The sequence below is a fragment of the Typopeltis vanoorti genome, chromosome 2 (genome assembly GCF_054136105.1).
Source record: "Typopeltis vanoorti isolate ZY-2024b chromosome 2, IOZ_Tvanoo_1.0, whole genome shotgun sequence".
Classification (NCBI taxonomy): domain Eukaryota; kingdom Metazoa; phylum Arthropoda; class Arachnida; order Uropygi; family Thelyphonidae; genus Typopeltis; species Typopeltis vanoorti.
Window position 1 is genome coordinate 36,939,946 of NC_143550.1, and position 26,754 is coordinate 36,966,699.

Consider the following 26,754-nt stretch of genomic DNA (forward strand, 5'->3'; position numbering starts at 1 on the left):
TTTTACACATTAATGTTCTTTTCTCAACAATCACCCATATCCCACAAATTCCATCCATAGTTAAGTTTTGCTGACAACAGTACACTATTTTTCTTCTTCGTTCAACAAACCATGTAATACTTAACCTTCAAGATCATCCTAACTAATGTCTTAAATCGGTTATCTCCTTACCATTCTCTGTGTGGAAGGATGATTTAGTGTACTTCAAAGGCTATCCGAACACAGTCTTATTTCTCATAAGAAAGATCTCACTACAATTTCCTCCCCTTTTGATAACATAAAGATCTAATGTCAGGACTAGATTCCTCCTCTACAGCTGAATTAACCTTTCCTGACATAAATACATTACATCCTTTGCTTCCTTAGCTCCAAATAGCTTGGAGTCCTCTTCTGCTCAAGACACTATTCCTCACTTGCACAACTCCTAACAGTATACAAATCCCATATCTGCCCAAACTAGAATACTGCTATCAGATTTGAGATACTTCAAAAATCTCCTTTCAAATGCCAGATAATGTCCAGAAAAGCACAATCTGCTTCGCAGATTCCCTCCAATCACTTTCTCATTAAGCCGATATTTCTGTAGGTATTTGCAAGGGGCACTTTCTCCAATTACACACACCTTTAACTGTACAAATATTTCTACAAGAACAACTCGCTGGCCAACCTATCCTTGTCAATAAATGACGTAACCGTGCAGCAGTATATAGACTTAACTAAAGTCAGTAATTTAAAATTATCAAAATTATTAGTGTCATATCATAAAATTTAAATAAGCAAAGTTAGTTAAACATGACAAGCTATTAATCCTCGAAGTGGTGTTATATCGTAGTATTTTCTTCTCTTTATTTGACATAAATATCTTTTATCAGGTTACTTCACGCTTCGTTAAGTTCATTTTTAATCGCCTATTGATTCTTGAAGAAACTACTTTCTATTCGTTTTTTGATTAGCTGCGATTTTTTTTATTGTATTTCAATGAAACAGTGATTGATAAGTGTTGTTTTCTTTTCTCGAAAAATAACTTTTCAGTAAATATTTGATGAATTTTTGGAGAATTCTCTGCATATCACAAAGATTTTTCCCCCTTTTAGGATAGCTAGAAGTGTAACTTGATTGGAAAGTTCGAAAATTCAATCAATAAACATTTAATTTCATCGAAAGGCAATTTTTCGATACATGAATACAAGAAAGTTTCTTCAAGAAATTTTAGTTAGTTGATTAAATAATAATTAAATGTCAATTTGTTAATGAACTATTTACACGTCTCCCTCTTTATGTGTGTGTGTTTATCAGAACTTTTTTCCCCCTGACTTCTACCTATTTAAATGTTGTTTTCACCTATTTATATATTGTTTTCTATTTTTTTTTTTCATCCCAAAAAAGTTTGTAAACGTATAGCACCTTAGTATCCAATGGCTAGGATCAGGACTTTTTTCTCTAGTTTTATTAATTTATATCTTGTTTTCTATTTTTTTTACATAATCCAGAAACCCTGCTCTAGAGACCAAACACGGAACTATTTTTTTCACGTCACTTCAAGGCTTCCAATAAGCGAGACGGTGATCTCCCAATAGACGATGGGAGATCTGTATTAGGTTTTACGCGTTGAGAAATATACCTAATATATTTCACAATATTCAGTCCTTTGTGAATGGTATCATTGTTTCGATTCTCCTTAATAATAATTTCTGATTGTTAAATAACTAAATCTTCATATTCAATTCCTTATTACCACCTCTAGATGCTCATTTCTTTCAAAACTTTCTGGGCAGGAAAGGGGAAAAGGTTCTCCAATTTTTCAATTTCCAGACCAAATAATATGGTTCAAAGACAAAACGTATAATATGCGTTTAACGAGATGAAATAAGGGAAAATTCAACTGGCATTTTTATTTAACGAATATTGATTTACTATTTTTATCTAAAATAATAGCCCATCGTCCCAATGAAAAGAACACAGTCAACTAAATTCAAGAGTAGAGGATTACTTAAATACATAAACCAGTGAAGTATGCGGAAGCAAACGTTGAATGAAGACAAACATTGCAAAAATGTGGTGAGTGTGCGCGCGCGTGTGTGTCAAGGTTACTGTCATGTAAAGTCTGTGTATTATCAGAGATATTTATTGATAAGAAGCGTACGTAAGAGACAGCACGTGCCAACACTTGACTTAGTCTTAGCAGGATGCATGGAGCGATACAAGTAGAAAGAGTGAATTATGGAAGTCTGGTTAAGGGCCGGGCACAGCGAAGTCTTTTTTTTTTTCCTGCTCGTCCTTAGAATATATTAAAATTGAAGAGTAGTTCAAATTCTCACTCGGAAATCAGATACTACTTTTAAGATATGTGCAAATGCAATTTATTAACTACTTATCGAGTTCTGACTAACAGAGGATTATGTAAGTAGTAAAATCCTTCATTTTGCATAGATAAGTATCGTTCTTATAGCCGACGACTTTTCTGTCACCATTATGAAATGTTAACTTGAAGGTCATGAGACCCGTGAAATGCAAACAATGTAAATATGCAATAGTGTTAGCAATATCCTATTTTGGGGATGCTGCTGAAAATAAAATAAAAAAAAAAAACAGCCGCATTGGTTAGGGAATATCCATCAGGATAAAACTGAGTTAACAGTACACAAGAACGGTAGCTACGTTTATATAACAATATTTTGGATTATTGTTTCAAATGCCATACATGTCATGTAATATGAGATTTATCGAAACGAAATTGTGGACAGTAACTGAAATAACACCAGAATGCCTTGAGCAGTGCTCAGATTGGATTAAAGTCGGAATACCTAAACGGTCACGGAAATGAAGTGAATCCAAGATATTCAATAATGAGAAGAAGAAAAAAAAGAAAATTGGGACGGAGAACAACATGAAATAATTTATATTAAGACTATAATACGGAAGACTGCTGAATATTGATATACAGTTTGAGAATTTGGAAAACTATAATAAGTTCCATTAACAATTAAAATGTGGAAAATAACACGGACTTAAATAATTTATTCTTCATAATCATACATAAGTACTACTATTTGGTATGAACACGAAAGCAATGAAATTAATGCATTTTGTTAGTGATATCACACATTTGTAACATCCGCGGACTGTGACACATCAAAAAATCTAGTGGCTATAACACCTACAAAAAACTGGCCACTCTTATTATTTATTCTTTGGTTTATTCTTTTTATCTTTTAGAATGGCTTTTTCACAGATGGTGGTCCACAATCGAAAATCATGAAGACATTTAAGTAATGCCTTTGTAAACTTTTGCGAAGAGGTGGCCAATTAGGTAGTGTTTTGGCTCTCCAACCTATAGGCTGGAAAACAAACTCCATACGAGAAGGATGTTTGTGAATGTATTTATGTACGACCAATATGAGACTACCATTTCTACTTACCGAAGATCTATTGAAAGCTTCGTGTTTTTTTCTAAAGCGAGGTCTCTGTATTACCTAGTCCACTGCGGGTAAGACGTCATAAAAATGTCTTCTCTCCAGGGTGGTTTGTAACTTATAAAATCTTTTCTGTTAAGAGACTCTTCCCAAATCAATTATCAATCTGGCTGCTCTCTGCACTTTCTGCAATATACTGACATATTTTCTTAGGCAAAGTCTACAAAAGTGTATACTGGAACACGAATCTGCACAAAAACATAATGTAGGTGGCCCAACATATTTTTCTAAGGATTCCAAATACCCAATTTCAATAAAATCCATCCGGACATAACCGAGGAATAACATGTAAGAACAAAAGTCTATTAAGTGCTTATGTGAGATATGCAGCTAAAACGGATCGTATCACACTAAAAGCAAATAGAAAAAGTTCGAAAATAAAAATCTATATACGAAAAACATGCAGAAAAAAACGGTATTAGAATGTGGCAACTGTATTAGTGGCATTAAAGAAGGCAGAGATTATCGATATTATCAGAATCGCGATATTTCGACGCTGGAACAAAAATTAAGAAATACATGATTTGTGGATGTTCTATTAGGTCATCCAGACCAATGATTTTAAATTGCTTCAGAAATAAAATTTGTTTTCGCAAACAATTCTATATCTACATGATATCAAGGTTATAACAATGATTAATGTATTCAAAATACTGTACTTATTATATATATAATATTCATACTATATTAATTCATAGAGACACAATGATGGATTTATAATATCCTTCATTTTTGAATTACTTCCAGATATTGGAATATGGCTATGAAATAATGATGGATTTATATATTTTATTTATCTAGCTTTGTAAAATCCAATCTGAAGACTTCTAAGGTTCTTTCTTCAACTATTATACTTTTTTTTTCTTGGATTCATTAGAAATCAACAGAAAACCAGATGTCTTGAAGCCATTTCGGGCATCTTTAATTGCATTCTCTTAGGAATATATCTTTTTGTGAATAGAGGAACTAAGAGCATGATGTGACTTCAACTCAGCAAAAGTCAACAAACAAAATGTTGGAGACCAGCGATCGCCTGAAACTTACTGTTTGTCTTTCGTCTGAAGTAATTATAAATTCCCATTCTTCAAGCATTTCGTTGGTTATTTCCTGCATTGCTTTAAATGCCTAAGGAGTTAAGATGTAACAGAGTACAGGAATGGAGTAAGAGAAATACCCCCCCCCATCCCACAAAAAGAGCAGACTAAGGTTCTACAACGAGAATTTGAAAAAAAAAAAGAAATTAAATAAAAAAAACTCTAACACCAGTAGCGTGGCGGAAAAATAGAATGTCAGAATACTTCCAAAATAAACTGCTTTCGTGATTTATATCAGTTGTTACTATTAAAATATTTGCGAAGAACATACATGAGGTTCATTGCATGCAGTAATCCCACAGTCAGAACTAATGATTCCTTCCTATCTGAAAGCGGTCTACATTTATTTAAATTACTAAAAAAATATATATATAACTTTTTAAAAGTTATTACTAAACTTTTAAAAAGTTTAGTAATACCTTTTAAACTGCCAACTTATACAAACACAAAATGCAGATCTGATTTTTTTTGGTTGCCATAATATAAATGCATTAATGAAATTATTCTTGAACTGCCTCTTTCGTAAAGAGCGAAACAAGACATGATATTATGCATACATTTCCTAAACCAACCATCGAATAAAAAACACATCAATGATATCATGCACAAGTTCCCAAACGTGTATGGGAACTAAATAAACTTCAACAAAGTTTATTTAGTTTCATCATGTCACAAAAAATAGCGTAAATCCTCTTGAACCGATCTAAAGGGCTATTAACGTGTAAAGCTATTATTTGGTTATGTCCAAACGTTTTCTACGTGATGCATTTTCTGAATTGAATGAGTATATTTGCATCTTCCATAATGAGGTTGCCATTTCTTTTAATGGCATTAACTTCCGTTAAAATAAATGTTTTAAAGGAATCCATTCCTGAGATCTTCCCTTGGAAGATGTCAGGAATGGCTACAACATTAGCGTCCTAGGATCTAGTGTGAGGGAATGGTTGGTATTACAACAGAGAAATTAAGATCATTATGACAAAGTACCGTCTGTCTATTTTGCGAGAATAAAAATCCTGGATGTTTTTTTCCTGGATGAAACGCACATCATCTGGTCCTTATGTCGTTTACCTCCGTCTCCAAAATCTACGTTTCCGAACTAACACCTTCCCTACCTCTTTCTATACTCTTTTTGGGTCTACTTGCATTATATTCTTGCCTACATCTTGAAAGTTGGCTCATATTCAACCTATTGCAGCAAACAAAAGTCTGCTATGGCATATCTTCCTACAGAATGCACTTCACTCTCTGAATGAGAAAAAGCAACAGCCATCTTGTTCGCTACGTGGAAGCTCGCCATTCATCTATAATTGTTTGTATGGGCTCAGTTCCTCTCGATATACAGATCTCTTTGCCTATATCACCTGCCAGACATCATAGAAAGGTAGGATTTTTTTCTCACTTGGTTGTAAATTAGATTAAGCTTGTCAAGAAGTTATGTTCTTGTTTTATCCTTTATCCAACTGTAAGCAAACAAAGTCTGCAAGTGAAATACATTCACGACTAGGCTACTCGTATAGACAGGCTGCGGCCTGGTTGGCCGAGTGCTTAGCTATCAGCTCTCCAATTAAAAGACTGCAGGTTCGAATCCTGCCGTGGGCATGGATGTTGGTGATTGTCTTTCACCTTCATACATTCATACAAGTGTAGAAACACTCTCCCAAGATGGAATGAATCACCATGGGAGAAGTACACCCGACCCAACCCTCCTGCAATGGGAGAGGTCTTCACCCAACAGTGGGGAATATATAGGCTGAGAAAAAAAATATAGGCTAAATTACTTCACATTAATTGCCTTTGTATCCCGTAATACAAATACACTTCTTTCTGACGTTGTAATAGTTATAATGCTATGCATTATGAGAAGGGCCACTACCCAGACAGGTTTCAACCTTTATCGAGGTCCCATCAGTGGGATTCAAACCCAGAAGTGATACCAACAATGAAATAGGTATAAATATAAATAATCATCTGGCGTTAGCTGACAAATAGGTATCACCTTATTAAAATTCTCTGGATTAGAGATAGATGTAGGAAATTTAATTTTGTTGGTAATCATGAAAAGGTTCAGAGAATCCTAAACAATAAGATCGACATTTTCATGATAGCTCTTCTTAACATACTTCAATTATACAAATCTTCCTTCTGCTTACCTTGGCAATTGGTAAGTAGAAAGAAGACCTACAGATGATACTATTTCTTATGACTGATGACTTATTTTCTTCATAATGATCTCCATTAACGAGAGGTGTACTGGAATCCGTTTTTTCCTTGCTTTCTTCCTCATATATCAATACATAAAAATCCTATCTGTCACTCACGTAAAACAGTTCCTCTCACTTCCAGCTTTTGACAATATCAGATCCTCAGACCAGATTAGAAACTGCCCAACCTCCACTCTTACTTGGTGCACACAGTTCATAACTTAAACTCACTCTCCAAAAAAATTTGGCGTTATTTCCAGCTCTAATATTATTTAAATGAAAACTTCACGCACTAAACAAATCAACTTCCATACTATCACAGAATAGGTTCTCAGGGAGACACCAAAATTCCCTAAAAATCCTTAATTCCTTTCAGAAAGGGGGGGGGGGTCACATTCCTTACTGACTCACTTTATTCTCTCGATCAAATGACCCGTTCATAATCCCTCCCCATATATAAGGCGACAGTAAGAGAACATTAGTACGTATTCAAACTCACCTAATCCGCTTTTCTTTTTTTTTTTAATATAATCTCATCTAACATTCTTGTTTTCTAAAAGACAATAACTTCGCGTCCATTTTTCCTAAGAACCATAATCTTCGCCACTTTAGAGAAAATTTCAATAAGTTTCATTTCCGTCCAGTCCGCGCGGTTAGCCTAGTGGCTTTGAGCTTCGCAACCATATGCCTGGGGAAGGAGTGTCCTAGGTTCGATTCCCGTCAACGGCGTGAGGGGCTTAAGGATCTTCCTCAGCCATAGCCAAGTTAGTCGGTCTTGGGCGTGGACAGCAGGGTTTTTTCTGCCAGTTTATCTGGTGTTTTTCATCCTGCAAGCAGGCAAACCGGTCCGAGGATACACACGGATTACAGTCAGGAATACTGACCCAGCCATAGGTCTGATTCGTCAGCCTATGCCGGTTCCGGAGCCCGGATAAAATTTGGGGGGACTAGATGGTACCGTGAACTCCCGTAAAAAGGGGAAACGCAGTATCGTTACACGGAATTTATTTATTTATCTCCGTCCATGCAGCCAACCAATATGCATTATTTATATGTAATATAGGTTCGACATCATCTTGTATTAGGAGATTGGGAGGGGGCGGGCTGGTGGAATAGAGAAATATAAATTAAGAAAAAGAGAAATTAAAGCAACAAAAGGAATATTGACTCGCTACACATAAAGCACTGTAAATATCACGAATTTCTAGTGATAATTTTAAGTCGAAGACAATTTTTGTCGCCCAGTGAGAGATCACCATCCTGATTATTGGAGACCTAAAGTTGCTTGAAAGGTCACATTATCTAGTCTCTAGAGTTGGGGAATTGAATTATCTAAACCTCAGTTCATTCACAGTACTAAACAAACGCAACAGGTTTACAACCTTCCATGGACAGGACACACACACACTCTCTCTCTCTCTCTCTCTCTCTCTGACACACACACACAAAAGAAACCCTCCGGGTATTTTATCTCGATACTGATCCGCGTAGCTCTTACTTTAAGATGGTATCAATAAGTTGGAAATAGAGAGTAAGAAAAATCACAATATTTCTTTATTTGCGATTTGGTTAAAACGTAACGTGGACAAAAAGCATACAGAAGACTACACAATGAACCAAAGCGTGCAATAAATATCGAGTAAACTGCAAGGTAGCCTGTGAGGCAGACATAAATTTAATGTGCGGCTTATATGCGTTGAATGGAAAGTGTTGCATGAGAAAGATATTTTCCTGAGTTTCTACTTAACTGCATCAAAAATAAATGAAATATTGACTGGATATATTTCTAGTATCTGAAGAGAAGACAAGGGGGAGTTCTTATATATATCTATAATATCTAGTTCACGGTTTTGAGCTCATAGTATGTGTCTGATACTAGTAACAGTTGAAAATTAATATTACACCAAGAGAGAGAGAGAGAGAACCTATTCATGTGGGAGAATCTGATATTATCGCAAGCAAGAATAAGAAATGGAAGATCATTTTTTGTGAGAAACGAATGAGGAAATAAACTGCATGCATAAACCGCGAATTATTCCTATTAAAACGGAAACAAACACGCATCAAATGCAATAAAATTAAAACAAGCACTTCATAATTCCTGCTTATAACAGAAGTTACGTAGAAATGTTATGAATAATTAGATCTCGGCAATTTACTGCTGTACCCTAGAACCACAAATAAATAAACTACATTCAAAAAAATTCTACCGCTCTAGAATAAACGACGGGAGGGGGGAGGAGCTCCGTTTTGACTTAGAGTAGCATATATACTAAATGATGTCACTTATTTCGGGACGTTTGAACTCCTTTCACCCCTCCTCTGTCATGAAGTGCCACAGAACTTCAACCTCCCCTCTTCCGCGTCAAGTCACAAATAAAAACAAATACAGAAATGCGTAGTTGGTGAGTTAAAAAAATTCAGATAATTTTTTTTTATTTTCATGTGTGTAACGTCAATAATTACATATAAGCATATTAACAGCTATACTTATGGAATCATAAGATAACTGGATTATTTTTGTATTCAGAGTGCGCTGAATATTTTTTTTATTGTTGTAGTTTAAAAAAAGAAGTTACGTTCCAATGTTTCTATTCTCAAAAATTAAAGAGTTCTCTTCCTTCCAACTATGTCACGGAGCATTTAATTTTCTCGACTACTCGCCTCCCAACATCACTTAAGGCAAACTACCTAAGTTAATCCTGCTTGTGTATACAGAAGGTATTTTCTAAGAATGGAACTATGTAGAGAAATTCTGTATCTACACAATGAACCAAAGCGTGCAATAAATATCGAATAAACTGCAAGATAGCCTGTGAGGCAGACATAAATTTAATGTGCGGCTTATCTGCGTTGAATGGAAAGTGTTGCGTGAGAAAGATATTTTCCAGAGTTTCTACTTAACTGCACCAAAAATAAATGAAATATTGACTGATATATTTCTAGTATCTAGAGAAGACAACGGGAAGTTTTTTAGTGTTGGCTTATATAATCAACGATCACTATTTGGAACAAACAATTGATATTAAACTTCGTGTGAAAGTGAAGTAAGAAAGGCTAAAAACGCGTCAAATGATCGGATTATGTCACACACAACAGCACTTAATTGATAGAAGGTGTAAGAAGTATTCATATAATTTCATTAATTCCATTAACGAAATCATATGAAGCAGTAGTCGAATAAACTATACAGAACCAATGAAAATGTTGAAATTTTATAAATCCATATAGATCCTTAATGATTTGATTAACAAATCATTAACAACCTGAAAGTGAAATTTAGACAAAAACAAACAACTACAAAAAAAAAAAAAAAAAAAAAAAAAAAAAAAAAAAAAAAAACTCACTGCTATACAATTTTACCATGCGAAAAGTTTCTGCAAAGATGACCCAAAAATGTATTACCCAGCTTGATCACTGATCTTATTCTGCAAACTTGGCTCAGAATGACTTCTGGCTCTCGCCCAAAACTAAAAGGCTTATTGAAAGGACAAAGATTTAACAGCATCGAGGACATGCAAAAGAAAGCGACGCAGACATTGAAGGCAACAACAAATGAAGAACTGGCATTCAATTCTGTGTGTGGATGGAAAGGCCTGCGAGTGGTACAACTGGAATGTTAAAACAGGCCTATTAGAATCAGACAAAGTCAAACAAAAGCGCTGAATGATAAAAACACTACTGACGCTGCCCTTGTTCAATGTTTTGAACAAAGTATTTAAATATATCAAGAAAAGAAAATTTCTTATGCTTGGCATCACTTTAAAATAGCAACAATTGCATATGTAAACGTATATACGTATTTTTTTGTAGGACTCCAGCTCACGAAATGTTGTAAAACCACTGCAAATTACTACCATGGGCGGGCTAAAATTAATTGTGTGTGTACACACACACACACAGAGAGAGACAGAAAGAGAGAGAATTCTGATCTAGAAACCAAACATGGAACTTTTTCAACTCACTTCAAGCTTGCAATTGGCGGACAATGAAATTCGTCTCACTTAAAGACATTCACAAAACACTATGCCCACGGAGTTATTCGAACCAGATGGGTTGGAAAGCTACTAAGCCAACTAGAGCGGAAAATTTAAATGTTTATTTCTAATATACAATAATTATTAAGTTAAAAATTTCTAGTTATTATTACTGGCATTCCGCCAGGAGGCTTAAATCCATTTAAGATGGCCTTGCAAAACCTCAAAAAACACCCAAATTTATATTTCCCGTCTGGAACTACTGCCAAATGTGAATAATATAGGTTTCACACAAAAAACAGCAGGTGCACGATATACTAATTAATCACTACTGACCAAACCTATAAGCATAACTTGACACCCGCCACCCAACGTATAAGGTTGACTTGTGTATATTCAACAAAACCATAGCTTATTTACTTCTTTTCCATCTTCTTACCGCTTTATATATACGTGTGACACACGCATCTCTCCAATGAGTGTTGTGTGTTTCAGCCGACAAATATAGCAATGCGAAATACAACTAAAAAATATAAACTGAATTGGGGAAGGGGGTGAAAGAAGCCATTTTCTCATGTTAATTTTTAGAATAATCGATTTAAGTCTTTCATAATAATCATTACTAGCAAATTTAATAAGAACACCTGGAATCATATTAAATGACTTAGTCATCTAATATGATTCCAGGTGAGAAGAGAGAGAGAGAGAGAGCTAAATAGCAGAAGTGAGAGGAGATCTGCAGACACATGGAAACACCATTCGTGCAATGTATTAAGTTTGGGTTCCCCAAAACTAGTATATCATCTGCTATTATTATTAATATTCTTATTTCCTGCAAAGACATTCGGAATAAACATGCTGTATTTTATATTCTCGTAAGTGGACGACTACTCAAAGAAGTCTCAAATGACTACCAGGTTGATTCCTGAGATTCACTCTCGCGTTTTCAAAAGCGAGATTTCTCAACTGAGAGTAGGCAAGTTGTGTAGTTTCATCTTTCTTTCTTTTCTTGACATTCACGAAGTCCATAGTCAACGAAGTTCACACAAACAAAATACTGATAAGAATATGTTCAATCAAGAGTACACATTCGATATAAAGTTATGAATTTTTTTATAAAGTAGTTCAAGTTAGGAAACTATAAGGGCTCCCTAAGCGATGCTGGAGAGATATTGCACTATCCAGAATAAGATTATCCAACCAAAAGGATGTAAATTAATCCTACTGTAGCATGAATGTTTTATGAAAGTCTAAATGTTACACGATTTCAGTTCCTTGCTGTGAGACACTGTCCCAATTACTGGAGTTCTAAAGCGACTTAATTCCATATTTGATCTTTGGATTTCCAAATTATCTCCGCTTTACCTGTCCAGAATACTCATGTGTATACCATGAGATCAAACCTTTCGTGAACGGAAATAATAATTATTTTTTCTATGTTGTTCCCTTCCACTAAAGGTTAAACCTACAACGCATTTTGTATCGTGGGCTGGCTAGGGATTTGTTTTTCTATTTTTATCAATTTTATGTGTGTGTGTGTTTTCTATTTTTTTTTTCATTTTTATTATGTTTTATATAGTCCGGAACCCTACTCTACAGACCAAGCATGCCACTTCAGGCTTCCAATAAGCTGAGGGGTGGTCAATGAAATTCATCGCCAGCCAAAAGGCAATCACAAACATCTATGCCTATGGCGGGATTCGAACCAGCAGCCTGTTGGTTGGAAAGCAGGTATGCTAACCACTCGGTCAATCAGGTCAAAAAAATAAAGGAGGAAAATTTTGGTATTTTAAGAAATTAAATTTGAAGGTATATGGAAAAATAACCAGAAAGCATCTACTGAAGGTAGTTTCACATATGGAAAACTAATATTAAATGATGGTACTTAGGGATATCTAGCAAAACACCGTTTTAAATTTATTCCAAGAAGTAAATTTACAATTAGACTGGAGGGAGTTGTATGAGCAATGAAGTTCTTAAAGATAAGTGATTAAGAAAATTCTCAACGAAAAATACAAATTGGTTGATAAATACAACAATTATACTTAACCAATTTGTGAATTAAAGATACTACTTAATGAAATGGAATGGTATAAAATGAAAAAGCTCAAGACAAAGGAATGGAAGAAGTTGGTACATGCACCTTAGACTTTAGAGGTTCAACTAGCTAAAGAAGAAGAAAAAAAATACTACTTAGTTACGTTTAATGAGCAGTGGGGATTAGGAATTGTTCCTTCTGATTGACAAGAGTTATCCCAATTCGTAAAGGAGATTCATCATAAAAAAAATGGAGAATTATAAGTCAGTTAGTCTTATGTTTTTGAGAGAGCAATGGGAAAGCATTTAGGATTCTTATTCAGTGAAAATGGATAGAGAGAAAGCAGCATGGTTTCGATCAATTTTGTCAAACATGTCAAAATTGATCGAATTTTTATGAAGAGGTCACAAGAGAAATATAACTACGATAATGAAGTGATTTGTTTGGATTTCAACTAGACCTCTGATAGTTCTACATATGGACTAGCCGATTACAACAAATCAAATTGGTACCGATGATTATCTGGTGATAGTGATAACAAATTAATTGAAATGTAGACGACAGGGGGTGAAGTTTAGTGGGAAGAGACTTGTATGATTTAGTTAATTACAAGTGGACCCACTATTCAAATGAACTCGGGGTGATCTTAAAATGTTTGAACAGTAAACGTGAAGATGAAAATTTAATATGGAATAAACGTAAAGATATATGCGATTTCGAAGAATTTATTAGCCTATTGGTTAAATTAAAAGAAGTTTAACTTGCAGGATATAAGAAGTTGTGATACCGACTGGTAACTTGGGTCAATCAACCAGGTTTTGAATTAGATGTCAAAAGAATGAAGAATATTCAGTGAAGATTAACTCAGTGTGTGAGAAGGAATTGTCTCATATGAATCAGTTGGTAAGCTGTAATTTATTTGAACTTAACAGAAAGACTTAAGTGAGGTTTTACAGGCTAATTCATTAAATGAATCATACATAGATAGCCGGATTTAAATGCACCTGCCTGAAACATCATTAAAAGCTCGAAGATAACAATTAAAGAAGCGCATTTTTTTAATGGATTATATATATATATATATATTGAATGGTCTTCGACAAAGGTTAAAGCGATGAAGAATTCGGGTAGTTTTAAAAATGAATTAGATATCAGTTATCGGTGGAGGTTAGATTAAAAATAAGCTGAAGCATGTACTATTATCGTCTGGAAATAGCAATTACTGTATTAATATTGATTGGTATACCAATAATTAGAATTAATATAGTAATTAAGAATACTGAAGATATGTGTATAAGAAGCTCTGTTTAACATGATGATAATGTTATTATTCTTAGTTTGTGTTAGGCGGCTTGGTTGGTTGAGTGGACAGTGTGTCTATTTATTTATGTTTATTAATTATTAAAATTAAGAGTAATAATCTAATATTCACAACAGCGCTGATTACAAGCTGCTAATTAATCAGAAAGAGATAATTCATTGTTTTCATATTAACTGCAATTTGAATGTTTATGGATTGCTACGTGATGAGTTAAACACTGTTGAATATTTTAATACGTTTCATGATGTAAAATAGTAATGCAAATAATAGATTGAAAGAGAAATAAATTAGGCTATGAGTACGAATGGCACAACAGCACAAGTAGGAAAAAATCTTGTGTCCCATGTATCGATTTTGTTTTATTAGTGTTGATTAGTCAGTATATGGTTTATGTGTTGTTAGTCGATTTTTTTTTTATTATTATTATTTTGTACCATTTCATTACTGAATTTGTTTGTTTTGGGATATGATTTGGAACATGGGAGGAAGTTTTTTTGTTTCGATTTTCTCCTAAAAAACATAAAAGTGAACTCAACACCGCTTATTTATGACCAAGTAGAATAAGACAGAATGTGAATAATAACCAGAGTTAGTACGGTTTCCATCCAAAGTTAAGTTGTTTTTTTAATATAATTCTGATGCATGTCTTCACACACATATTTAGTGGTATGGGCGGAGTGAAGGAAAGGGGGAAAAAAAACTTCACAGAGGGATCCACATCACCAATTAAAAAAAAAGTCTCAGAAAACTTATTAAAACTCAGTATTATTTATCTAATCTATTTTGAGTTATACAAAAACTGAAGAAACAGAAAATGTGGCTAGTATGAAGTTTGTGCACTTGTCTATTACGAACCAGTTTCCAAGTTGAAGGGATATTAAAGTGAATACTTTCTACAACCGCCTTACAGCGTGACTTTAGAATTCTTATGCATTCGTGTGTGCACGCATTTCCAGATGGCATCGTTTCTTCCTCGCTCCTGTATCATTTAAGATTCGTTTAACAATCATCCACATCATTCCTCATTCCCATGAAGAAAATGAGAGATTTACCACCATCATTTATGCATTTTACATGATATGTGCAGAGTGGTGAATACATGCAACCCCCCCCCCCCCTACACACACACAATCGCAGATAAAATTACGAAGAAAGAATTAGACATCAATGTGTTCCAATATGTGTTAGAACATTTCAGAGTGTGAAAGTCCACCCTTGTGTCAAACGTGACTAAAAAATCGGAACTATCATTTAAAAGTATTTTCTTATAATGAAACTGAAGTACAACGAAAGATTTTAAATACTCTAATCAGCAGACTTTATTTTTTATTTACCAATCAATAATGTACTTTTTAATTGATCAAGTGGGACGAACTGCAGTAAAATTTAATGGCATATTGCATTAAATTACAGGTTTACAATTTTTTAAATATTAAACTGAAAGCAAAAATAATACATGATAAATTAATAATAACACTAATGAACAAGAGCTCTTTTATTTATAAACAACCAAAATGTAAGGGATGGGCAGAACCATTACACAAACTTCTCACCTTGGCAGTGCTTACAGCTAATGGTATCTCCCTCCTTGCCGCTGTTATCCGAAGCTTGACAATCTAACATGGCCGCTGTACTCGGAAATGGCATGAGTACACGCAGAAGAGAAGAGAAGATGCCACCTGGGACGGACTGTTGACGGATGTAGGTGTTCAGAATGTTTTAGACGAATTTCAAACAGTCAGTTTTAGAGTTCCATCACGAATAGAGTAATCCAGATATAATAACGCAATACACGCGCACAATATATATCTGTCCAAACCCATTGACAGTGAAAGCCAGAGGTAATACAAAAATACATTTTTTGAGTTTCATGTCACAGATAAATTAAAGTTCCATGCTCACAGCTGTATAATAGAAACTTTCTGGACCACATGCTCTGGAGATGTATAACCTCGGAATGATGAGCCAAAGTTACATAAAAGTAACATTACAACTGCTCACTATAACACTTCCGGGAAGCTGGCAGGGAACTTCTCTGCACATTCTCTTGGGTCAGTAGGTGCAGCATCTTCTACAATCACATGTCCTGTGTTTGTCTTTCCTATTTCCTATTCTGATTACAAACCTTCAAACAGCGAAGAGCACTGTTACGTTGTCCTGTGCCAAAGACTTGGTGTTTGGGATATATACTTCTATTTGTATTACTCCTGATGATCTAATCGTTAATTGCAGTTAAATGATCGCGCTTTATCAAATAAATCTAGGTGCAGCAGGATCTGCCTTTTAACAATGAGGCCTCTAAAACACAGCTATATAATGTATAAATAAATTAAATATAAATACTTATTTACAGAAACTACTCGTTAAAATCCACTCACGTCGAAACGTTGCAGAAAAATATTTTCGAATATAGCTCGAAATGCGTTTAACACCGGGGATTTAAAACCGGGTTCGATCGAGGGAAGAATCGGATAATTCTCATCCACCCGGATAAGACCGACGCCTCCTTTGCGAAAACCGAAGTCAATGAGCGTGCAAAAAAGAAAACTTATAATTTAAAAGAGCTTAGATATGGGTAGTGGCCTCTATCTTATCTTCAGAACTATACACTATATCCTTTGAAGTATAGTGAAGGCGGCAAGGATAGTGGGAAGCTACGGCGGATGATGGTGTATCGCCGGCACGCGAGGAGCCCCACTGCCGACCATGGGGAGCGCCAAGCCGTATCTACATGTTTATAGGTGGCAACCATCATGTAGGCCAGCTGACGGGACCGCAGCTAAAGACAGCAGCTGATTCACGCCAGCGCTCCATCACAGCTTGGGAAACCAAAATAGTAACACCCTAGGAAAACATTCAGTCTCTCTCTCTCTCACACACACACGCACAAACACACACAATCTCCATCCCTGCCCAGATGCTCGTAATGTGCTGGCCCAGCACCTAGAACTTGGCGACCTGTGTACCTGAATATGTCGTCACTTTTGCTATGTCTCTCGTCTGTCGTTAAATTATACACGAATGAAACTTCAAGTAACTTATCGAGCCAAAACAAAACTAATTCACTAAAACAATTATATTCTTCGTTACTAGGGTCATAATTATTAGACTATTTTTAGCACTGTACTATGAACAAATGAGCATTTAGATCTACAAAAAAAATAAAAAAATTCTCTTGAAGACTCCAAGGAATATTCTTTTTTTATGTTATTTACATATATAAAAATAGGATTATCAAATTATGTTGCGAAACAAAATATATAATGCGATAATAATTTAAAAAATAATAATAATCCAGCTGAAGAATATAATAAGAATATTTCCAGATGAAGAAGAAGAGTTAATCATTTTTAATAAAATTTAGAAGTGTTTTCCAAATCCCCCCCCCTTGTGATCATGAATAATAATAATAAAAACAGAATTTTGGTTCCCCCCCCCACCGGGCCAAAAATATGATTTAATTGTCTCAATAAGAGAAAAATAAATATAACCACTTGACCCGTTTAATTTTAAAAATGACTGACGCTATTTGCAATAATAAGAATAGGAGTGCAATAGTCATTCAGTTCTGCTGGTCCCCTAAAAGCATTGTAATCCAGTCCAGTGAGCATTTCCAGATCCACTAATGAACTGCGAAATTTAAAAAATATTGCCGTAGAATCAACACTTTGAAAATGATGTGTCACCACAAGTGACAATTACAAAATAATAATAATAATAAACGAGACAACTTTTCGTTGAAGTGATAAGTGAAATGAAATTTCACTTTTTGTTCACTCTTTCTTCATTTTTTTCCATTAATGAAAAATTAATGGATTAAAAATCTATTTTTCGAACATTAACTCTTTATACATTAAAATAATGTGAAGCTCTGGTATATTATTTTATACACCAGAGCTTCAAGTCCGCCCGATTTATGTGAATTTTTATGGTTTTATTTTTTAACCAATTCAAAATAAGTGAAATTTCATAAAGATCCTGTATGTTTTCAATTTCTAATCCATTTATAACTTAACCATCAGATGCAAGCGTGGTCCACAATATAAGTGTAACTTGCACATAATGCAAGCTGTGTTTTATTAACACTGAGGAGTTAATTTTATTACTAACATTCAATTCCAATAACGTACTTATAAGGCCTAACAAAATAACCCACGCAGCAACACCAATCTTTATAATTACAGATTTCAAACAAAAAAAAAAAGCACCTATTTTAATGAAAAATTAATAATTTTAAGAGACGCATCCTGCACTGCACACTATAATAACCGTAACTTTCTAAGTTACGGAATGTTGAATTGCTATTCTATTAATCCAACATTGGGGCCATAACTGCAATTACAGTTCGCGATTCTAGATAGAATTAGTTATCATTCTGGAATCGCGAAAAAAATTGCAGACCCAAAATTCCAACTTTTCAAAGAGCTTAATTATGTATTTTGGTATTAAATATAATCAATACAAAAGCGCCCAGAATATCGTTATAATGCATAATGCAAAATCTTAAATTAGTTCTTAATTCCTTAAATTATTCCTTAGAGTAGATAAGTCATATATAATCCACGCTCCAAGAATACTTGCAGCACTGATTTAACCTCTGAAGTCTCAACTGTCATACTATGGAGTGATTCAATACTTCACTAGTAATATATTCTTTCTATACAGAAAGAAATATAACTTTGCTATCAAGTCAGCTCCAGTGTCTTCACAATTCTACAGTCCCAAACGATGTGAATGCTTGGTTGTATTACAGCCGAAGCAATAGAGACCATGGATATTAAAAAGAAATGTTCTTATTATACAAGCCGTCATTCGTGAAATACTTTTGCTTATGCTAGAGATAAACATGGATGAAAACAAGAACATAACTTCTTGTGTAGTACAATATACCATCTAATTCAATGAAAAATCTTAATACAATGTTGTTTCTGTTGCATTCACGCGCAGTGATAGTTCTTAAGCAGCCTTACAAATATATCATAATAAGTAGTTGTGCTAGGTACTGAAATTTAAAAAAATAATAATAATAACTATCTTATTAAATAATAGCTTATGGCGACCAAAAAAAAAAAATATATATATATATATATATATATATATTTAGTGGTTGGTCACTAAATATATATATATGTGTGTGTGTGTGTGAGAGAGAGAGAGAGAGAGAGAGAAAGAGGGGGGGAAACAACTCCTATATAGATAGTAGGTCTCAGACAGGGAGATGACCACCCACATAAGACGCGAGTGCGCGCACACACATATATACACATCATAAAAAATAATAATAAAGGAGGTGATAAGCAGCAACATTCATATGCTCTACGATCCGGACAGTTACACTTTCGTGAAGAAATTAGAAAGGCACTTTCTGTCATTAGCAAAAAAATTGAAAACAGCATAATCAATCCATAAAGACTGGATATATAAAATTAAATGCCTCTTTAACACGAGATGAGATCTCACAAATTCATAAAATCTTCTCTGCATTGCAATTCCTAAGAGCTGGTTGCTGTTGAAGAAATGTGCTTATTATGGCGACCAAAAATATTAGCTAACATCTCTATTCATATTATGGAAACACTCAGAATTAAGCGCAAGATGCTGGGAAAAAGCATTATACAAATTTCTCGATTAAATGTCGAAGAAAATTTTCCATTTAATTATACTTACCAGAACATGCTCACCATTGAAATCCAGATCTTTGCTATCAAAAACACGAATAATATGCCATTAAAAGCATACATAAATGAGAATTTTCTTCTTCTTCTACCCCTCAACCAATTAAAAAATAAATAAATTATACGAAAATAAACGCATCAGCTGAGATCACCAATTAAAAAGTCAATTTATCCATCTGGTTGCATCGAAGCAAGAATTCAAGCTGTCAAATAAACAGAAGACGCAAGTACAGAACGCAAGACCATACATTACTGCGAACAGCGAAGAGCACTGTTCGCAGTAATGTATGATTACTGCGAACGAAGAAAGATATGTGGATAGTAGAACGATGCATAAAATGGAACTCAGAATTGGTACATTTGTCAACAGGCGCAAATACTAAAGTTTTGCGGACCCTTCTTTCGTAGAAATCCGTTTAATTTATTAACGTAAACTTTATTAAGCGATTCCAACCGATATCGCCGTATGTTCTCAATAATAATTTAACGTGAGATACCTGACATTTAACTTCTTTTTTTTTAAATGCTTTACTCTCCTTTCCAAACTGCGCTGCTTTGAAGAACTTCAATTTTGATAAATTAAAATTCCTTGTTTTAATTTATATTAATTCGTAGATCAAGCATTCTATTTAATTTAATTATATTGGTTTGTAAATAATAATAAGATAATATTTGTCCATATCAGATAGGCTGTTTAACACATAGATTCAGATTTGAAATTATTTTTTCCTATTACTAAACTAATCACGTTCCAACGTGCATCGAAATGTTTTTGATGTGTTCCATGTATGTAATCATACATTCATGTAATAATTTTCTTCTTTTATATATTTTAATGAAAAAAAAAAGTACTTGGTTTAAAATGTATTGCAATTTGGTTCAGCAGCAATATACTAAAAGCTTCAAAAATCAATTTCGATTGTCTATACAATGCGTTTACATACAAAGAAATACTGCATAAAGTTTTTTTTTTTTTCATTTCTAAATTTTTATATATTTTGTCATTTAATTAAGTTATTTACTTTTTTCGTGATATGACATTAACACACACACATATACAATATATATTATGCGAATACTATCCATGAAAAAGTTGTAAGGATATTGTACAATTCGTGGACAGTCCAAAGGCTAGATAATTTGGAAATTGCTCTCGAAGCCAAATATGGTGCTTTTTTGAAGCTATTTCAGAATTAAAAATCAGAGTGCTGGTCTCACACGGGGGAAAGGAATCCCAATGCACGCCTTGAGATTAAAAGCCATTAATTCTTTAGGAAATTAGTAATGAAACTGAGGAAATATATAAGTTTTGTTTGATATATGACGGACATGAGTAATGTTTTCAAACTGATATTTTAGTATGGTAATCATAAAGCCTATCATACTTTATTATTTTATACTCAATCTAATGAGTGTGCACTCGTCTCTACTCTCCTGAAGTGCATTCCACTCGCTATATACGAACTCTAACTCCTTACTTAAAAATAAATAAATAAAAATGCTCCTATAAATAATTAATTCTCTTCATTCAGTTCAACTGCCTGTAATATTTCTGCTCATGTTTTTTTTTTTTTTTAATTCAAGGGGTATACGAATTTCATCGGAGACGTCGCAATAACTAATAACACACCTTATTGTAAGAGAGAATGAAAGGGCATAAAAACTACGTTTGATCTTCAAAGAAAGTTCTCGATTAAAACAACTACCCGAGTCAGCATATTTGTCTTTCTTCGCAACAAGCTAAGATATAAAACAAAAGAAAGGTAATAAAAAGTGATTAATGTATAATGCCATTTTTAAGCATGTTATCTCAATCGTGTCTATTTTTTCTTTATCGATGAAACAGACAAGTTTCTTACTAACTGTAACAGCGGGCTAAATAAAAACAGGCTAAAAACAAGACGGAGTATTCGCAATAAGAATTATGCTGCTGATTCTGGACCAACAACGGCTGTGTGTGTGTGTGTGTGTGTGTGTGTGTGAGAGAGAGAGAGAGAGAGAGAGAGAGAGAGAGAGAGAGAGAGAGAGAGAAAAAAAAAAAAAAAGCTTGGCTATCGACGATTGAGCTCGCTAACGAGATGTCGGTAACGTGCGAAGACATTATTAAATGCTTTCTGGCGACCTGCTTTTTTAAGAAGGAACAAAATCCAAGTCGGAATACACGTTGGCGAAAGTGACCTTCAACATAAAAGGCACTTTGCCAACAGAAGTATCTGGAGTTAGGAAAGTATGCACGAAAAACGTGCATACTTCTACAAAAATTTCAAAATGCCTCCTTCGTAAAATTTATGATTACATTTTAACTCTTTTTTCTTTTTTTTTTGTTCTCGCCTATGTTCTGAAAACAGGACACCGATCGACACCCTCGATCGGTTTTCTTCATCCAAACTCAGAATGCATACACTAACGAGCTAAGGCTTAACACAGGGCTTTCTATTATTATTAACATCCGTTGATTGACGTAGATAAATTTATCGACGAACGGTGTAAGCTGAAGTCGTTGGAGCACTTGCTATAAGTCGTCATATTTCAGTCTCCACAGTTCATATTTTTAATACATTACATAATATATAAATACATTAAATAAATATATATACTGTAATATAAAAATACATTAAATAAATATATATACTGTAATATAAAAATACATTAAATAAATATATATACTGTAATATAAAAATACATTAAATAAATATATATACTGTAATATAAAAATACATTATATATATATATATATTTCACATGATGGTGAATTAAACTACATTAAAAAATAACCCACGTTTCATTATGTCGGTCGTTAGAGTAAGATTTCGCGATATAACCTCAAACTGATACTAGTAAACTCCAAAAGAGTAAAAAACGAGTAATACACAACACAAGAATAATACCTCATCTTTTAGGCTTGCCGAAACTAACTACAAATAAAGAATGAAAACTTACTATTCATTAACAGTGAATTGTTGTAGAACAACTTCAACTTTTAAACAGCTGTATAGGAATAAAACGATTAAAGAGCTACGCAATTATATCCATGTAGCAATACTTTTGGCGCGGTACTGTTGAGACGAAGAACGTAATGTCCTTCATTATACTATCCCCACGTGGTTCAGATGTTTGATGGGAGAGAACCAAATCTAGTTTTAATATAAGTTTTCTTGACTATTATTGCGCAGGGTACGAATACGTAACACTTCAGAAGCTTCTTTAAATTTCTGGATGTAACTATTGTAAGCAGTAGCCATCTTGATTTGCTGATAGAGAGCCTGAAGACCTTCATTTAATATTTGAAAACGAGTCCCTGTTTTTTTTTCCCCCGAGATTGTTGGCGTGGAGTGAGACCATCACAAGGAGGTGGTATCTACCTTTATTTCGGATTGCATCAATATCGTTGCTATTCTATCAGTCATGTATTGAGTATATATGGTAGTTCTTTGTTATCCTAGCTGTTTGAGTTTCCAGACTACTGTAGGACGTCTTATATTGGTTTGCATTCATAACAATTTTTGTAGTATCTGAGATCTAGTCTATGTTCCGTTTCTCAGCATTCCTTGAAATGTAAGCTCGAACACACAAGGTTTCGATTACTCCTCCCTTGTTTTGTGCCGGTGGAGGGATGCAGAATGGATGTGCCCTCCATGGGGATACGCCAGGTGATCTGTTGTCTTCTAATTCTGCTGTAGGGCGGATGAATGCCGCTTAAGTGGTTCTTAATTTCCGCTTCTGGCCAAATGATAAAAATGTCGACAACACAGCAGAGCCATATTTTCTGATGCTTGTCTGTCAAAAGACTCCATGAAAAAGTTCAACAGTAATGGAGAAAATGCTGAACCATGGTTAAAATATCTTTCTGTTTGTTTTGTCAATCACCAAATTCTCGAGATAAGTTTTACAGAATATGTATTCTAACCGCTAAATAAACTAATTTAACTAATCTAATTTTAATCGAATCTCTAACTAAAATAATTTAACTAATCTAATTCTAATCGAATCTCTAACTAAAATAATTTAATTAATCTAATTCTCTAAAATTTAAAGGACCCCCACGAATAAGTACGACAGTAGGAATAAGATCAGACCAAAAAACATATTCCTATTCGTATCATTTATTACCAAACTGGGGGGGAAAAAAGTGCATAAGTGGTGTTTGAACAATATCGGGAGGGAAGAGAGCCTGCAAACGATATCATACCTGTGGACACTCAAACATTCTAACTATATTAAAGGTTGATAAGAGGTCGGATGGTTACAACATGAAAGCATTTGTCTTCTCAACGAAATGCAAGGAATTTCTCATATAGTAACCATGAAGAGAGATTTTAATAATGAAAAATTTAGCTGCAAAAATTCCTCAGAGGATTCACTAGAGTTCAATGCAAATTAGTAAGCAATGAAATGTTCATAATAAGTTCAAATGAAGTATACAACGAGATGATGTTACTTATATGGTGCACTCTGCAGAATGCCGAAACAGTTATAAGAACAACTGTCGTCCTGAACTCGGAAGGATGGATTTTTATATACTCAGTATTTAGTATCATTACAAAATTCATTCAAGCCATTCTAATTTTGGTTTTAATCGGATTAGTGGAAGGGACATAAAAGTGCAAAAAAGTAATAAAAATAACCCCGTTCTAGCTGGATGAAACTGAATCAACTTTGGCATAAATGCCAAAGACGTTTCCATTGGTATATTTTTATTGATTTAATTTTTTTTAATGTGAATCCCACCCGCAAAAGGCTTAATAGATAAGTTAACCTTTGTACGTTAGTAGCATGGGTAGGTCAAAGGTTCAATACTCCTGGCATTCCTCAAGAGATCTCTACTTAAGAAATCTTTGTCATTTCAACTTTGATTTAAACGGCCTGCTCTTGGTGGTAAAATTAGGCTAAATATAAAATATGTATAGGGTACACATTAAGCGAAAAACTAACTGACGTGTTATATAACACGCTATAACTTTTGATATACAGTTGGATTTTTAGAATAGTACCATTGTTCGATATAGCTATTTTGAATAAAGTAACTCAGCCATAGTTCTCGCAAAAATAACAGATATACTGACTCGAAAATTCAACTGTGATCAATATAATACTTTGCTATATATAAACAATTATAGAGGCACTAATATGAACATCAGGTGTGACTGAATGGTAACGCTACTGGTAAGTAGTTTTTGTTAGTAAGTCGCTGATTCAAGACTCCTTTACTCTCTCTCTTTTTAATTCAATTTTTATTAGAAAAACGATATAGCTATATCTGTTTATAATAACAAAATCAGAATTATATGTCAAGTATGTCTGCTAAACATGGTCTGGACTCAAGTGTTGTGATGATTTGTGTCTGTATTCAAGGCAATCTACCCTGTTTAGACTGTGCATGTGCTGCACGCTTGTAAGTCTGATTACATTTTGTAGTGAGACTATTCGTATCACGCCTTTCGGAGATTGTCTTCACTTTTCAGAAAACATAAAAGATACGCACTTATAATACTTAGTTTTATCTATATAATTTTACCTAATAAGGGCGAATTAGAAATACTGTTTAAACATATTTGCAGATTATACAATGTAGATATCCCCTTGTAAGTTGCAGTTCAATTCGACCGGCTGCACATTGATCTTTCATCTATTAATGCATCGCAATTACCTTCTGATATCCTTCGTATTCCATCTTCCCCAAGTTCTGCTTAATGTCCTTTTTTTTTTTCCTCGGACGTCCTCTAGGTCATTTTCTCTTTGGAGCTTCTTCAAATGGTTTGGCACGCGTTCTCTTTCATTCCGATCACGTGTCTCATACAATATTTTTTCTTTCTTTCTCTCTCTTTCTCCATTGTCCTGTTCTTCTATTACCAAACCCAAATTTTTTCTGGGAACTCCATTTTCACACACACACACACACACACACACACACACACACACACATATATATATATATATATATATATATATATATATATACAGGGTGTTCGGGACAAATTTGACATATTTATAATTAATTATATTTTTCCGTAAGTTACATGTATTAACACACACTTCTCTTCATTTAAAAGTTTGGACCCTTCTTCATTCATATACAAGATGTCAGAAAGGATGGATAGCTGGAACCCACCTGAATCATGGAAGAGAATAACTTGTATCATGATGATTCGTGCCCGCCATCAAAATAAGGATATTACGACTGCTGCCCAATGCTCCCTGAATACAGTAAAAACAATCAGGCATGAACTAGAGACTTGCAATGGTGACTACGAGGATGTAGCAAGAAGAAAGATCCCTAGCAGACGATCTGATTGCGTTCGTACAGCAGAATTCCTCGCAAATCTGCAGGAACAGGTGTTGAAGAACCCTGGCATTGGAATTCGGGCTTTGTTCGTGGAGTTGCTAACTGTAGTCAAGCCCTGGATAACAAGGGTAGCCAATGGTAGGCCGTATGTATGGCAGCAGGATTCGGCCCCTTGCCACACCTCTGGGAAAAGTCAAAAATGGTTGTCTGAAAATTTCTACGACTTCACCAGTCCAAATGTTTGGCCTCCAAACTCCCCAGACCTTAACCCCATGGATTATTTTGTATGGGGCGCAGTTGAAAAAGACACCAATCGCACTTCCAGTAATACAAAAGCCCAGTTAATGGATAAAATTAAAACAGTTTTTGCGGCCCTTCCCAGGGAGACTGTAGCATCAGCTTGTTCGAGGTTCCGAAGCAGAATTGAAGCTGTGATCGATGCTAATGGTGGTTATTTTGAGTAAATCTTGTTGATATTATTGTAATTAACTCTGCCTGTAATGTTTTTTTGTCAATTCATTAAATTTAATAGATACAAAGAAGATTTTCTTTTTCCTTACGAAACTGTCAAATTTATCCCGAACACCCTGTATATATATATATATATATATATATATATATATATATATATATATTCTTTGTTAATGTTCAAGTTTAGCATTTATATAAGCTTCATCACTGCATTGTTG

General features: G+C 34.2%; 1 protein-coding gene across 7 annotated transcripts in view; it reads right to left on the minus strand.

Moving 5' to 3' along the window:
• Positions 1 to 26,754, minus strand: part of LOC150108925 (myocardin-like) — a 456,675-nt gene that overhangs the window by 208,717 nt on the left and 221,204 nt on the right. For 2 of the 7 annotated variants that reach the window (XM_090410977.1, XM_090410968.1), the window contains exon 1: positions 15,661 to 16,871. The exons of the other annotated variants lie outside the window; for them this stretch is intronic. In XM_090410977.1, the coding sequence (XP_090267103.1) occupies positions 15,661 to 15,754 (94 nt within the window). In that variant the 5' untranslated portion in view covers positions 15,755 to 16,871. Of the gene's footprint in view, positions 1 to 15,660; positions 16,872 to 26,754 lie in introns of those variants that run through there. 7 annotated transcript variants of the gene reach the window in all.